Source organism: Rhinatrema bivittatum, chromosome 2 (genome assembly GCF_901001135.1).
Source record: "Rhinatrema bivittatum chromosome 2, aRhiBiv1.1, whole genome shotgun sequence".
NCBI classification, from domain to species: domain Eukaryota; kingdom Metazoa; phylum Chordata; class Amphibia; order Gymnophiona; family Rhinatrematidae; genus Rhinatrema; species Rhinatrema bivittatum.
This window is the reverse complement of record NC_042616.1, coordinates 668,716,968-668,731,728: the sequence shown is the minus strand read 5'-3', so window position 1 is coordinate 668,731,728 and position 14,761 is coordinate 668,716,968. Positions and strand designations below refer to the sequence as shown.

Here is a 14,761-nt window from a genome sequence, read left to right as displayed (position 1 = left end):
CCGATTCGCTGGGCGTGGCGTTGGGTCAGTGGGATGTTCTCTCTCCCAAGGCAGTGCGCCTATTTTTTACCGTTGAAGGGCAATGCGGATTTTCAGCCCGGTTCCCAAACAGGGGGTTTTCAGGAATGGCTTTCCAAGGGCATCATCTACTTGGGACATGTGCTAGATGCTGATGGTTGCTTAGTACCCTTCACCTCGCTCTCTGAGCAATATGCTTTATCAAAGCAACATGTTTATTCATATTTACAATTGTGACATTTTCACAGCTCGCCTATGGATTCTCGCTCTCCCAGACATGTTGAGGCTAGAGCTGCGCTTTTTGCTATTACCCAATCCAGGGTCCCTCTCTCTCTTCCTACCATAACTAAGGGGTTGGATGAGGGAGTGTTTGTGCTATTAGCTTCTCGCTGGAATAGGGATGCTGAGACTTTAGTAACATGCGAGATGCTCAAGCAAGGTTTTCACTCTGTCTCGCAAGTAGTTTTAAATGTGTATCTCAGGGAGTTGCAATTTAAATTTTTGTGGCGTGTATACACCCCCCTATTATGGCGGCCCATTATAACATTGGCGCCTCTTAATGTTGTGGGAAATGCAAGCAGGAGACAGGTACTATGCTCCACATGTTTTGGGGATGTTATCTCATTCGTTGCTTCTGGGGACGTCTGTTACACTATTTGTCTGCCTTACTGTCGATTACTCTGGTTCCAGACCCACAATTAGTGCTATTTGGCCTGCTCTCACCCTCACTAATTCGTAAGTGGAGACATCGCGTGTTCCTGCGCAAGGCCTTATGTGTGGGGAAACAGGTAATTCTTTTGCATTGGCGCTCTGAAGACCCTCCTTCTTACTGGACCTGGCGCAATCGACTTCATGACTTACTGCAACTGGAGACCATGCTGGCTCAGACCTCTCCTTTTTGTTTCGGCGGAAATTCTTGCACATCTGGGAACTTTACCTTCAGGCGTTACCACACCGTCCACGGAGCTTAATTTTGAACACCTTGTCTTCTTGATGTATTGAGCATGTGTAATGGACTGTTTTTCTTCTCTTGTCAATAGTGATTGTGGATTTCTCACTGTAAAAAGCCATAGGAGAGGGTTTCTGGGGGGAGGGGGGGGAGGGGGGGGACATGGGAGGGAAGGGTAGGGGGTGAGAATATACCTAAGGATTAGGGCCCAATGCGGGAAGGCATTGGCCCCCTATGGTAAAATCGAGTGCCTTGTTGGGTAACAGTGGTTGTGAAGTGCACAGTTATTCGTTGTTATATTTCATTGTTATTTCTGCTACCATCAGTTGTTTTTCTCTGCTACACTCAATAAAAAACGTTTTGACATAAAAAGGTTTTTATCGTGAGTTTTTGCCTCTATGGCAAAGTTCTTTTCAAATTTTCTCTTAGCCTATCTTATCAATGTCTTACATTTAACTTGCCAATGTTTATGTTTTATCCTATTTTTTTCTGATGGATCCTTCTTCCAATTTTTGAATGATCTTTTGGCTAAAATAGCCTCTTTCACCTCACCTTTAAACCATGGCAGTAATCGTTTTGCCTTCCTTCCACCTTTCTTAATGCATGAAATATATCTGGTCTGTGTTTCTAGAATTTCATTTATTTTTTTAAACAATGCCCATGCCTGTTGCACACTTTTTACCTTTGAGGTTGCACCTTTCAGTTTTTTCTAACTATTTTTCTCATTTTGTCAGTTTCCCTTTTGAAAGTTTAGCACTAGAGCCGTGGATTTATCTACTGTCCCCTTCCAGTCATTAATTTAAATTTGATCATATTATGATAACTATTGCCAAGCGGCCCCACCACCATTACCTCTTTCACCAAATCCTGCACTCCACTGAGAATTAGATCTAAAATTGCTCCCTCTCTAGTTGGCTCCTGAACCAATTGCTCCATAAAACTGTCTTTTATTCCATCCAGGAACTTTCTCTCTCTAGCATGCCCTGATATTTCACTTACCCAGTCAATATTGGGGTAATTGAAATCTCCCACTATTACTGCACTACCATTTTGGTTAGCTTCCCTAATTTCTCTTAGCATTTCACTATCTGTCTCACCATTTTGGCCAAGTGGACGGTAGTATACTACTGTCACTATTCTCTTCCCCAACACACAAGGGATTTCTACCCATAAAGATTCAATTGTACATTTAGTCTCATTCAGGATCTTTATCTTGTTGGACTCTATGCCATCCCGGACATAAAGTGCCACCCTGCCACCATGATGCTTCTCTCTGTCATTGCAATATAATTTGTACCCGGTACAGCACTATCCTATTGGATATCCTTTTCCACCATGCCTCTGTCCATAAAAATCCCTTTGATCAATGACCTGCTAGAGAATCTACATCCCACTATTTTTTTGCATCTCTAAAACTTGGCTGAATGACAAAGATAATGTTCTCTTAAACCAAAATTTCCCACTCTAATTATGAGGTATTTCATTTTCCTAGACCTAAACGGAAAGCTGGGGGATAATTTATAATTAGTAAAAAAAAAAAATTAAGCTAGTACCTTACAAAACACATCAACCCTTCCTATGAAGTGGTAATTCTAAAATCTCCGCAACTAAACATAGGACTGGTCTATTGTCCTCCAGGTACACTACAAAAAGATTGCTCAACACTTACTGAATTATTTGCTAAGGTGTTCCCTTCACCAGAATCTACCTTAATTCTAGGAGACTTTAACCCCCATGTAGATAAAGCATCAAAATCCGCAGCCTGTGAAATGTTTCTAGAGAATGGAAGCCTTAGGATGGTCCCAATTTGTTTCTAAAGCTACTCAAAGTGGGACATATTCTAGACCTATTATTTGCCAATACTGGAAACTATCTAATCAACACTTGGCACACCATTTTACCCTGTTCTAATCACCAATTAATAAAGGCAGAAATAATTTTGTCAACCCAGCTCATAAAATTATAGATAATAATTGTACTTTTACCTTCAGGAAAAAGTCAGACTCGGAGGTACTTGCAGAAGCAATAGAAAAGAGACTCCTTGAACTACATCAAACCAATGCCCCCTCAACATTTGATTCCTGGGATCAGATGGTCAATAAAATAGCTGAACGTTTTTGTCTGAACAAGGCTAAGGTTACCAACAAAGAAAGGAATACCTCTAAACATTAGAAGCCTTGGTACAATGATGATTTAAGACACAGTAAACAGAACTTAGAAAAGTAGAAAAACAATGGCAAACGCCCCTCATCTGAATCCCTAAGAAAATACAAATTTCTAAAAAATACTGCGCATTAACCAATAAAGCAAAAAAAGATTACTATGCTAAATAGAATTAAATATTACCCAGTGACTCTAATCTGCTCTTTGATGTTGTTAAACATTTAATTAAGGACCAGTCATCCTCCATCTCAAGAAACTATAACTTCTCAAAGGCCGCTTGCAATGAATATGTAACATCCTTTTTAGATAAAATCAATGGGTTAAAAAATCAATTCCTTACCTGTTCTCTCACAAAAGCACCCATATGATTCACATGGCCTGATTAAGTGGTCCACATTTGACAGAGTAACTAATCTTGAAATCAGTCAAATCATTGCTAAAATTAAGCCTGCTACTCATCCACATGACCCAATCCCAGCCAATTCCTTGAAACAAGTACACTGTGTTATCACTCCAACAACCACAACCTTAATTAATTATTCTCTCTCAGAAGGAATTGTATCACATGGGTTAAAACAAGCTGTGATAAAGCAGATTCCTAAAAATAAAACTGGAAGAAATGATGATTGGGACAACTTTCCATCAATATCCAATTTGTCTTTTCTATCTAAAATACTTGAAAAAGCAATATTATCCCAACTTGTAAATCATTTGGAAGACCAAGATATTCTCTTACCACATCAAGTTGGATTTAGGAAACATCATTCAACTGAGAAATTACTCCTCTCTTTAACAGACTCTATGTTACGAGGATTTGATGCTGATGAATCATATCTTCTCGTTCTAATCAACTTAACAGCAGCCTTTGACATTGTGGACCATATCCTATTGTGCCAGCAGTTGAACAACACTGGAATTGAAGGCAGTGTTCTCAAATAGTTCTCTTCCTTTTTATCTAATAGAACATTCCAAGTCAAATTGGGCAATCACATATCTGATACTTTCCATATCGATACAGGTGTCCCTTCAAGTGTCAACACTCACAGCAACACTATTCAATATTATATGATCCCTGCAAACTAGTGGTGGATTTAGGAATTACATTCTTCTTGTTTGCTGATGACATACAGTTTTACATTCCATTCTCCAAATCAGTAGAAAATACAGTATCAACACTTTCAAAATATATGAAAGCAATACAGCAGGAACTATCGCAACTCAAACATTAAATTCTAAAAAGACTGAAAACATCTGGTTAAGTAGGAACTTTTTGATAGCTAAACCACTGGTTCCAAACCTAGGTAATTTCCAAATTACTCCCTCAAATCAAGTACGGGATTTAGGTATCAAGCTGGATGAGAACCTTACTATGAAAAAGTATATCAACAAACTAATTAATTCAAGTTACGCAAAACTGTATATATAACATCGGTTGAAACCTTTATTAACTTTTGAAGACTTCAGAACTGTTTTGCAAACTCTAATTTCCTCAAACCTAGACTACTGTAACTCCTTATTCCTCGGTCTTCCTGCATGCCTCTTAAAACCATTACAAATACTACAAAATACTTCAGTAAGGCTTTTGTTAGGATCCAAGAAATTAGATCACATTACACACTCATTGATTTCACTACACTGGCTGCCAGTATAATCCCGAATCTATTTTGAAGAATTAACGCTAATATTCAAAATCATTCATTCTAGTAACACCAGAAGTATAGGTATGACATTATAACCATACACACCGCAGAGAACACTAAGATCCCAAAATAAAGGACTTCTGACTGCGCCAACAATACGGAGCACACATCTGACACATGTAAGAGATCGTGTGTTTTCCATAGCAAGCCCAAAACTTTGGAATTCTTTACCTGAAATGCTACACTTGATACCAGATAGAGATTTAAGTGTGTACTAAAAACATGGCTATTCAAAAATGCATACAACCTAACTTAAAACATCAGAATGCAGAGATCTACAACAAGAAGGACAAGAGATACTAATTGAAGCATGAGAAACAAATTAACGAGAGATTGTAAGAATCTCAGTACAGCATATAGAATATGTGAAATGTATTTTACTTTATTTTTATACTTCACATCTTATGTCATTGACCTTTAATTAATAGGTATTTGAACAATTCAATTGATAGATGTTAATACCTGTTTATGAATTCTTCCTATCTTTCCCGTCATTATTTGCTGATTTACACCTATGAATGTCATTATTGTAATGGAACAATGGTATATAAAATGCCTAAATAAATAAATAAATGTGAAGGGCCTTGGACCTCTGCGAGCACAGGAAAATCCATCCACAAGCACAGCAGTTCTTCTGTTTGTATTCTAGACCAAGGCAATGGTAACATAGTTCGTGCCCATCGATAAGGGATATAAATATTTCCAGAGATTTAACTTTTGAAACTGCTCACCCTAGTTGATTTCTTCTTCTTCTGTCTAGACATGGTAGAAGAGAAGGCCACACTTCAATGGTATTTTTTTTTTGTGGTAGCACACTTCAATGTGCAGTTGTTGGGACTGCAGAGGAAGTGAGGCAACTTAAGAAGAAAAAATATCTAATTGAAAAAAGTTAAAGGATTTTTACAGGAAAAATATAGGAAAGAGTTCATGTGTGTGCTGTGCTCAGACCAAAAATGCTTTTAGGAGGCTCACAAGGCAATGCCTGCATGGGAACTCCCACACATGCTCAGAAGAGCTCAAAGCTTTTAGCTTGGAAAAATGAGTCAGTTTGGTGTTGCTGGATGACGTAACCCAACATGTAATGGATAATTCAGTCTGCTTATCAACAAAAAATATCTGATTTCATGGGGGGATCCTTGTTTTTACCCCATAGTATGGGCATTTAAAAGGAAAACAAAGAATAAAAATGGAGACTAGCCCCATGGAGACCAGTAGGGACAAAGTGTGCATAGGAGCTTGTGTGCTCATGACAGAGATGATCGCAGAAGATGGCTGCCACTACTGTAGCAGCCACTGCTGATAAATAAGTTGGCATTAAGGTTGAATCTTGGAAAAAATTCCCCTCCAATTGTCAAGCTAGCAAGGGCTCATATAAATGCTGTATCTAGGCATGCCACCTGGGGAGGGAGAGGAAGAATTAAGGAAAACAGATTCTTGCCATAACAGATGAACACTGAAGATAGCACAACAGTCTCACATGAGTCATGTGACCATGCTCACAGCAAAGCTGCTAATGTACAAGTAGTTCCTGCGCTACCAGAGACGAGGAGCTCCCTTCAATTCTATATAAAAGCTTTGAATATTGGATTTGTGCAAATGGAAAACTACTGTAATTCCAAGATCACGTACCACAGGTAAGAAAAAAACTTTGCTTTCTCTTAAATCAATAAAATCACAAAATCACAATCACGGAATTTCCTAAGGGGCTGTTTTCAATAAAAACAAAAAAAAAATAAAATAGGTACAAGAACCGCTAACGTGGGAAACATTACTGTTGGGGAAAACTGCTTTTTCTATTTTTTCTCCCCAAAATGACATTTTGAAGTCATAAAAAAATGGACACTAGAATGGAGAATAGACAGTCCAACCTATTATATAAATGGAAGGCCATGCCCAGACAGTTAAGGAATGCAAATGCACATCAGAGCATTGCAAATCTCCTCAATGATGGAAGGCTGAGTTCAGCACAGCACCAAGTATTATGGGCACTGATATACTCCTTTAAAGTCATATCTGCCCAAGCAAAACAGAAGGAGATGCAATTTACTATCCAATTACAAATGGTGTGCTTTGTCACGCCACTCAGTAGCCTATTAAAAGTCCATACAAACAAAATGCTGAGAAGACTTTCATAGCAGAGATTCCCAAACCTGTTCTGGGGGACCCCCGGTCAGTCAGGTTTTCAGGATATCCACAATAAAAATGCATAAGATAAAATTTGCATGCTGTGGAGGTAGTGCATGCAAACTTCATCTCTTGCATATTCATTGTGGATATCCTGAAAACCTGACTGGCTGGGGGGGGGATCCTCCAGGACAAGTTTGGGAACATCTGCTTTATAGGTTTTAGTCTGCTCCAGTCCATATATTAAACTATGCTGAACAAGGCATGCATAAATTGGATAGCTAGAGATAATACAACAATGGGGTTTTCTTCCAAGTAATGGTGATATGCACCAATAGCCAGACTTAAATATGTAGAGAGGTATTCAAGCAGTTTTTGTGGACAACAAAAGATAGATTAGGATCTTGCCCTTAAAGCAGCAGGTGGGGATCTCTCACATGCTCTTCCATATGTCCTAGTAGAAATAGTGGGAAGGCACTATCAAACTCCTTAGGGGCATCCAGAAACTTGAGGCGGCCAAATAGAGGTGCCTTGGGCTTACCCTTAACCTATAACTGAAGAAGGATAGCCCTAGCCATACTCTAAGTCAGAGAAAGAAAGGTCTTCAGGTGGAGTCCTCACCTGTGACAGATATTCCTGCACATTCTGCTCTTGCATTGATATTTTAAAGTTTCCAGTCAATAGCAACTTTTCTTGTTCCTTGCTCAAACCCTCAGAGCTCAGGTCTTTGCTTGAATCCAGAGGGGTGAGTAGTGGTGGGCTTGAGATCTCACCACTCCTAATCGTATCCTTAAACTGAGCAGCCAAAGGTTTAGGGCCTCTCTTCAGTGCAGTCTAGTCACCAGTGGTAGGTGGAGCTCCACACCATCTGCAAAAATCTCATTTCAGCTTACCACCTTGAAGCCTATCCTTAAGGCCAAAACTGCTCTTGGTGCCATACTCATGTAGATACCACAGCTGGAGGCATCAGGGTCTTGTTTTATCTATAGAAAACTATCTAATAGTCAGTAGTAACCATCAGTTTGCACTTGGGACAGATGGCCTTCTTCTTGGATATAGTGAGGGAAAATTGACAAGGCAAAATCTAAATGAAAAAATTCTGAGAAGGGAAATAGATCAAAGAGACTGGAGGGCTGGGTTGGTGATCTGGAGAAAAAAAAAAGTGGGACCTTCAGCAGATCAACAAAAAAAGAACTTCAAAGTGTCAAAAAAATGTTAACAAGGGCAACATAGCCTGAAGAAAAATGATCAGCTTCTTGAGTTCTGCAGGGTCTCAGGCAAACACAAACTAATGGAGCTATAGCAGTGAAAGGCTTTCACCTTTTCTAGAAAGGTCTGAAAGTATTTCCTGATGGCATTGAGTGCGGTCACCTGCTTGATTCAGTGAACTGCTTATTTTCAGAGAAAAACAAATTTTAAAAAAGCTATCCCTTCATCCTCCTCAAAAGCAAACTAATCAAAAGTGGAGGGCACAACAGAAAAATGGCTAAAAAACATGAAGTAAAAAATTAAAATAAAAATTACCAAGATTTTTGCCTTCAGCAATACGTGCTAAAAACTGGCATACATACACCTTTTTTCTCTGATGCTGATTTAATCTGGATAACCCATGAATAAAAGCTGAAAAAAAGAACAGAGAAAGAAAACAGAATTAGAACTGTTCCACCAGTGCCACCATGTGGTAAAATATATAATATGTAAATGTTGTATTTATTCTATCCCAACAGCATTTGCTTATTTATTTAATAACGTTTTTATACCGGTATACGTGGGTACATCATATCGGTTTACATATAACTGAGAGAAAGTACAAACAACAGGGAAGGGGAGAGGGGAGCAGCAGGAAAGAAGAAGTAGAAAGCAAAGTACAAGGGAACGAGAAAGGACAGGTAGATATCTAAAGGAAAACAATAACTTGCATGATACTCAAGTATAGCATGCAACAAAGTTTTGCATATTAATCCAATATTAGTATCATATGGAAACCAAAACCTGAACATTCTAGATTTAAATTTTACTCAGTTAAAGTATATCCTTTACATATTATCAAGGATATGCAGCCCATACATCAAGCCTGGTATCATGCACTTAGGAACCAACAAACTAAAGCTTAATGTGCATTACATGATTGTGTTAATGATAGTGAGCAAGAATGGCACCTTAATGCTGTTAATACAAAATCTATGCTGAGATGACATGTAAAGAATGCAAAATAACTCATTACCTATTAATGCACCCAAAAGTATGTGCCTCAATGAATCTGGTGCATTTTGTGCACTTTAATATTAAAAAAAAAAATAAAAAAATGAATAACTACACTTCAGAGACTAGTTAAAATTTCTGCATTACCGTTCACATGTATGTTACCATCTGTGGTAGTGCATGACTCATTCGCATCTTATTACATCAATCATGAATATGTACACCATCACATTTATATGCTTTAAAGAAAAATGACACCACACTAATACCATCAACCCTAAATGTGGAGCACAGAAAAATCGAATGAATTTTCAAAGATTGGATTTCTTTGTTGTTTTAAAAGAAGACTCCCAAAAGCATTAGCAGATAACTCAACAAAAAACTTTACATTTAAAATATGTTGCGCTCGGAGGTGGACCCTTGTCCTGGGGCAGTGGAGAGACACCTCCTGATAGGGAACAGAAGGCAACTGCCCCCATGGGGCGGAGCACTGGAGGAGACAGAGGCTTGGGGACAGCTTCACCACTGGAGACCCGAGGTCCCCCCGGGAGGAGCCCGTAGGGATCCGGGCCGCTTGGACATAGGTGGGCCTTGCAGTCTCCTGGGAGAGTGAAAGTCCAGCGTGCCCACAGACAGAGGAGGAGTGCAGTCAGGTCCAAGACTGGAGGTTGGATGCAACAAGGAAGACCAGTAAAGCACAGGTGATAACAAGGCTAGAAACCAAGCCAGAATCTACGAACGTGTTCAGGCAGGCAGAGGTCAAAGTCCAGGAGTCAGTTCGAGGAATGGTCAACGAAGCAGGGGTCAGGTACCGGAGGTCAGACGAAATCAAAGGCAGGCTGAGGTCTTGAGGCAGGTGGCAGGCAGGTCAGGAGCAAGCTGAGGTCAGTACCAGTAAGACAGTCCAAGGGTACTACCTGGGTAGACAGACAGACGAACACAGGAACAAGCAGGATGCCGGAACAAGGCAGGAACAGAACTGGAATAGAAGGATCCTGGAACAGGCAGGGGAACAAACGTGGTCAATCAGGCAGAGGTCGGGTTCCGGGTGTCAGACGAGGTCACAGGCAGGCCGCGGTCAGATAGCTGTCGAACGAGGAGATTCAAAAGACTGAGATAATAGCAGAAAGCCCAGACAACCTATGGAGGAAGCCGGTTGCCAGAGCTTGCCTTAAATAATCCTGAGGGAGTGACATCATCAGAAGAGGCCCGGCAGCCCTAGCATGTCGCGGCCCCTTTAAGTCTCGGGGAAGGGCACACGCGTGCTAGGGAAACCCTAGGGCTCGGAGGTGGGGGAGCCGCGCGAGGCCCAGAGGGAAATGGCAACAGCGTTCCTGCCGTGCGGCACAGCGGGAGAAGGTCGTCTGGGCCGCAAGTAAGAGGTGATTAGAGCCAGCCACAGGTTCCTGGCCGGACTTCATAACAAAAACTTTACATTTTTTTTTTTTTAAATTACCAATCCTTAGAAATATATAAAATACTAAACATGCTGATTTATCAAATAGCAGCTTTTAAACATAGCAGGACAATGTTCAATAACTTGTATTGTTTGCAAAACTTGAGAATTGAGGCCATTCTTAAGCAAGCATTTGAAGCAGTGGCAATGACCTTGCAGATAACTTCTTGTTGTTCCCTGGTAGCTCGCTCTTGTTTACTTCATTCCAGATTCATCAACCTGCTGAAAGAGAATTCCAAGGCAGATATGGAGCCAGCAGCCACTTTTTTGGCACCTGCGGGCTGCAATTTGGCCCGCACCTCAGCCAGAGGAGTGGCTTCGGGAATAGTGGCCAGGTGTCAGTTAAGGCTGAGAAATTGGTCAGCCGATGTGACCTCCAAGACTAACCTTACGCAATTGCCCTTTAAAGGCTCGTTCTGGTTTGGGAGCGAGTTGGAGAAACTGGCCAGTAAGAGGAACGAATCCACGGTTCCTGGACTGCTGGAAGATATGAAACAGACACCGTGCTCCTTTGGCATAAGAGGTCATGCCAGGGGATCCAAGCATTTTCGACCCTACAGAAGAGTGGTCTCAGTCCTTTCATCCCAGACAATACAGGTGGGGCGCGGGATTAGGTAGAGGAACCTCCCAAGTCTCCCAATGAAGGTTTGCCGACCCACCCCAGGAACAGGAGATAGGGGTTGCCTCTCTCTCTTATCAGAGGTGGGTCAAAATCACATTAGATCAGTGGGTCCTGGATGTGATATGAGAGGGATTTGCACTGGGGTTTTCGCAGTGTTCCTTGGGACGTGTTCATAGTGTCTCCCTGCTACACCCCACAGAAGAAGCAGGCAGAGGAGTACATTGTCAAAGCTCCTCAGTCTGAGGGCTGTGGTCCCAGTATCCACATCTCAAGAAAATGCAGGTCGATATTCCATTTATTTCATTGTACCCAAGGAGGGCTCCTTTCATTGTGGGTGACCCATTTGCGGGTGAATCATTTTCACATGGAAACACTGCGCTCCGTGATAATGGCCGTGCAAGTCAGGGGAATTTGACCTCCTTGGATCTGTCAGAGGCGTAACTCATTATTCCCATCCTATCAGAGCATCAGAGTTTTCTGCAATTCGAAGGTTGGGATGCCATTATCAGTTTCTGGTGCTGCCTTTTGGTCTGACCAATGCACCCAGACCTTTTCCAAGGTTATGGTGGTGACAGCGGCAGTTGAGACAAGATGGTACACCTGTCATCCAGTCATCCAAATGCAGGTACACCTGCATTTGGATGACTGGCTGATTCAGGCCAGGTCTCTGGAAGAGAGCCGCCTGATAACCCATAAGTTGATCTCCCTGTTGCAGGAGTTTGAATGGATGGTGAACCTGGCCAAGAGCAGTCTTCAGCCATCTCAGTCGTTGAGTATCTCTGTGTTTGGTTCGACATGAAGCAAGTCGGGGTTTTCCTGACAGAAGCTCATATTCAGAAGTTGATGGCGCAGGTGGTTTGTTGATGAACACTATATGTGTGACAGCGTGGTCTTATCTGCAGGTACTTGGTTTGATGGTGGAGACCCTGAAATGGTGCCGAGGGCAAGGGCACATGTGTGTCTTCTTGAGCGCTCTCTTCTGTCTTTTTGGAGCCCACTGTCTCAGGACTATTCAATTCGGCTCCACTTGCTGATGGAGGTCTGCTTTCAACTACGGTGGTGGTGGTGGTGGTTACAAGCAGATCGTCAAAGAAAAGGGAGTTTCCCTAAAATCACAGGACCGGTTAGTACTCATGACAGATGCGAGCCTCCAGGGTTGGGGAGCTGATTGTTAGGAACTGACAGTGCAAGGGCACTGGAGTGAAGAAGTCTCTCTAAAACATCAACAGGCTGGAAGCCCAGGCGGTCTGGTTGGCATGCTTGCAGTTCAGGGGCATGTTGCAGAGTCGAGCAGTCCGGATAAAGTCTGACAATGCAACGACAATGGCTTACATCAATCAGCAGGGAGGAACCACGAACCAGCATGTGTCGCAGGAGATAAGACTAATTTATGGAATGGGCAGAAGTGCATCTTCAGGATCTCTCGACTGATGCATAGCCTTTCCTTGCGGTTACTGACCTTGAAAACAGTATCTTGTGGTGATTTGTTCTATGCGTTGAATATCCGAGCTGCAGGCCTTGACTTGCCAGGAGCCGGTCTTTTGGGTGACTCCAGGGATGATACAGCTGCATACTGTTCCTTCCTTTTTGCCAAAAGTGGTTTCAGATTTTCACTTGAATCAGTCCATTTCCCTGCCGTCCCTGGATAGGGAGAGAGAGGAATATCGCCTATTGTGACCCTTGGATGTCAAGAGATATATTGTGAGGTTATTTGGAGCTTTCTAAGCCTTTCTGGAAGACAGATCGCCTGTTTGTCCTTCACAGTGGAGGTAAACAGGGCAAGCCAACTTCAAGGGCCACATTAGCTCGCTGGATTAAGGAGGTCGTCACGGCTGCATATGTGGATACTGAAAGGCCGTTACCTAGTCATGTTAGGGCTCATTCCACTAAGGCTCAGGTGGAGTCATGGGCGGAAGTTAGATTGTTGTCTCCCATCAACATTTGCCAAGCTGCGACAGGGTCTTCCTTACAAACCTTTTCCAAGTATTATCGTCTGGATATGCAGGCCTGGGAGGATGCAGCCTTTGCACGTGTAGTTTTGTCAGGACTGCGGGCAACCTCGTGCTCTATTTGGGAGTAGCTTGGTATATCCTACTGGTTCTGAATTCATATCTGGAAGCTAGGAAATATGAAATTACTACTTATCTGATAATTTCCTTTTTCCTTAGACCAGACAGATGAATTCAGCTTCTTGCCCTTGCCTGCCGAATGATTGTGTTATGTTCCTTATGAGTGGCTTCATGTTCTAGGGGATACTGGTAAGTATTAGTCCAGTCCCTAGACTAGTGTTAATGCTTTCTTTGTCTGAGCTCAGTATTTCCTGTTGACTGAGTACTGAAATGGTTATGTTTTTAATCAAGTTTAATCAAGTTTTTGCTACTGTGTCCACAGTTGGCTGTTGAAGAGAATACTGGCAGGCTGTCACAGCTGGAATATATATACTATGATATCAGTTTTGCTCCGTCTCCATCTGCTGGTAAAGGTGCATAACACATTGGTTCTCAATTCATCTGTCTGGTCTAAGGAAAAGGAAATTATCAGGCAAGTAGTAATTTCTCAGTCTATAGTTTCCTGCATCTCCCCTGGATCCCTTTTTAAAAACTGGCAACCCTCCAGTCTTTAGATACCACAGGCTATTTTAATGGTAGTTTACAAATTACTGATAGCAGATCTGCAGTTTTCAGTTCATTAATTACTCTGGGATGTCTGGTTCAGGTGATTTGCTACTCTAGTTTGCCAATTTGCCCTATTACATCTTCCAGGTTCCATGATATGCTTCAGTTCTGTTGAATCATCACCATTAAATATTTCTGGCATGGTAATCTCACTTTCATCTTCCTTACTGAAGCAAATAATTCATTTAGGGACAGATTTTAAAAGGTTGCGCACACATGGAAGCCCGTTTTTATAACATGTGCACGCATATTATAAAATCGTGGGTCGGCGTGTGCAAGGCGGTGCATAACTATGCAACTTGCGCGCGCCGACACCCGCGGCCCTCCCTGTTCCCTCCCAGGCTGCTCTTATTTTGGAGCGGCCTTGGAGGGAACTTCCTAACCCTCTAACCTAACCTCCCTTCCCTATCCCTATCCTAAACCCCCACCCCCCCCCCACCCCTGACTTTTATTTTACCTGTTGCACCTGCCTCCGGGCAGGCGCAAGTTGCGCGTGACGGCAGCCTGCCAGCACACAATCCTCCAACACAGCGGCAAATGGCCGCTCTGCCGGAGGCCTCTGGCCCTGCCCCTTTTTCGAAGCCCAGGGTCATAGGCCCGGTGCGCGTAACCCCATTTACGCTCGTAGGCTTTTTAAAATCTACCCCTTATTCTCCGCTATGGCCTTTTCATACCTAAGTGCCCTTTTTACCCCTTAACCATCTGATGGTCCAACTGAGTCTCTAAGTGACTTTTTACTTCATGTCTCTGAAAAAGATTTTGAGTTTCCTTCCCCAGAAAACTTCTTTTCAAACCTATTTATGTATTTATTTCAAGATTGACATATTCTGCTGTCTTGCCAAAAAACTGTTT

At 42.1% G+C, this 14,761-nt stretch overlaps 1 protein-coding gene across 5 annotated transcripts in view; it reads right to left on the bottom strand.

Moving 5' to 3' along the window:
- TERF1 (telomeric repeat binding factor 1) overlaps positions 1-14,761 on the bottom strand; it is a 276,338-nt gene that overhangs the window by 247,389 nt on the left and 14,188 nt on the right. For all 5 annotated transcript variants that reach the window (XM_029591469.1, XM_029591466.1, XM_029591467.1 and 2 more), the window contains exon 2: positions 8,479-8,574. In XM_029591469.1, coding sequence (XP_029447329.1) covers positions 8,479-8,574 — 96 coding nt within the window. The remainder of the gene's footprint in view (positions 1-8,478; positions 8,575-14,761) is intronic.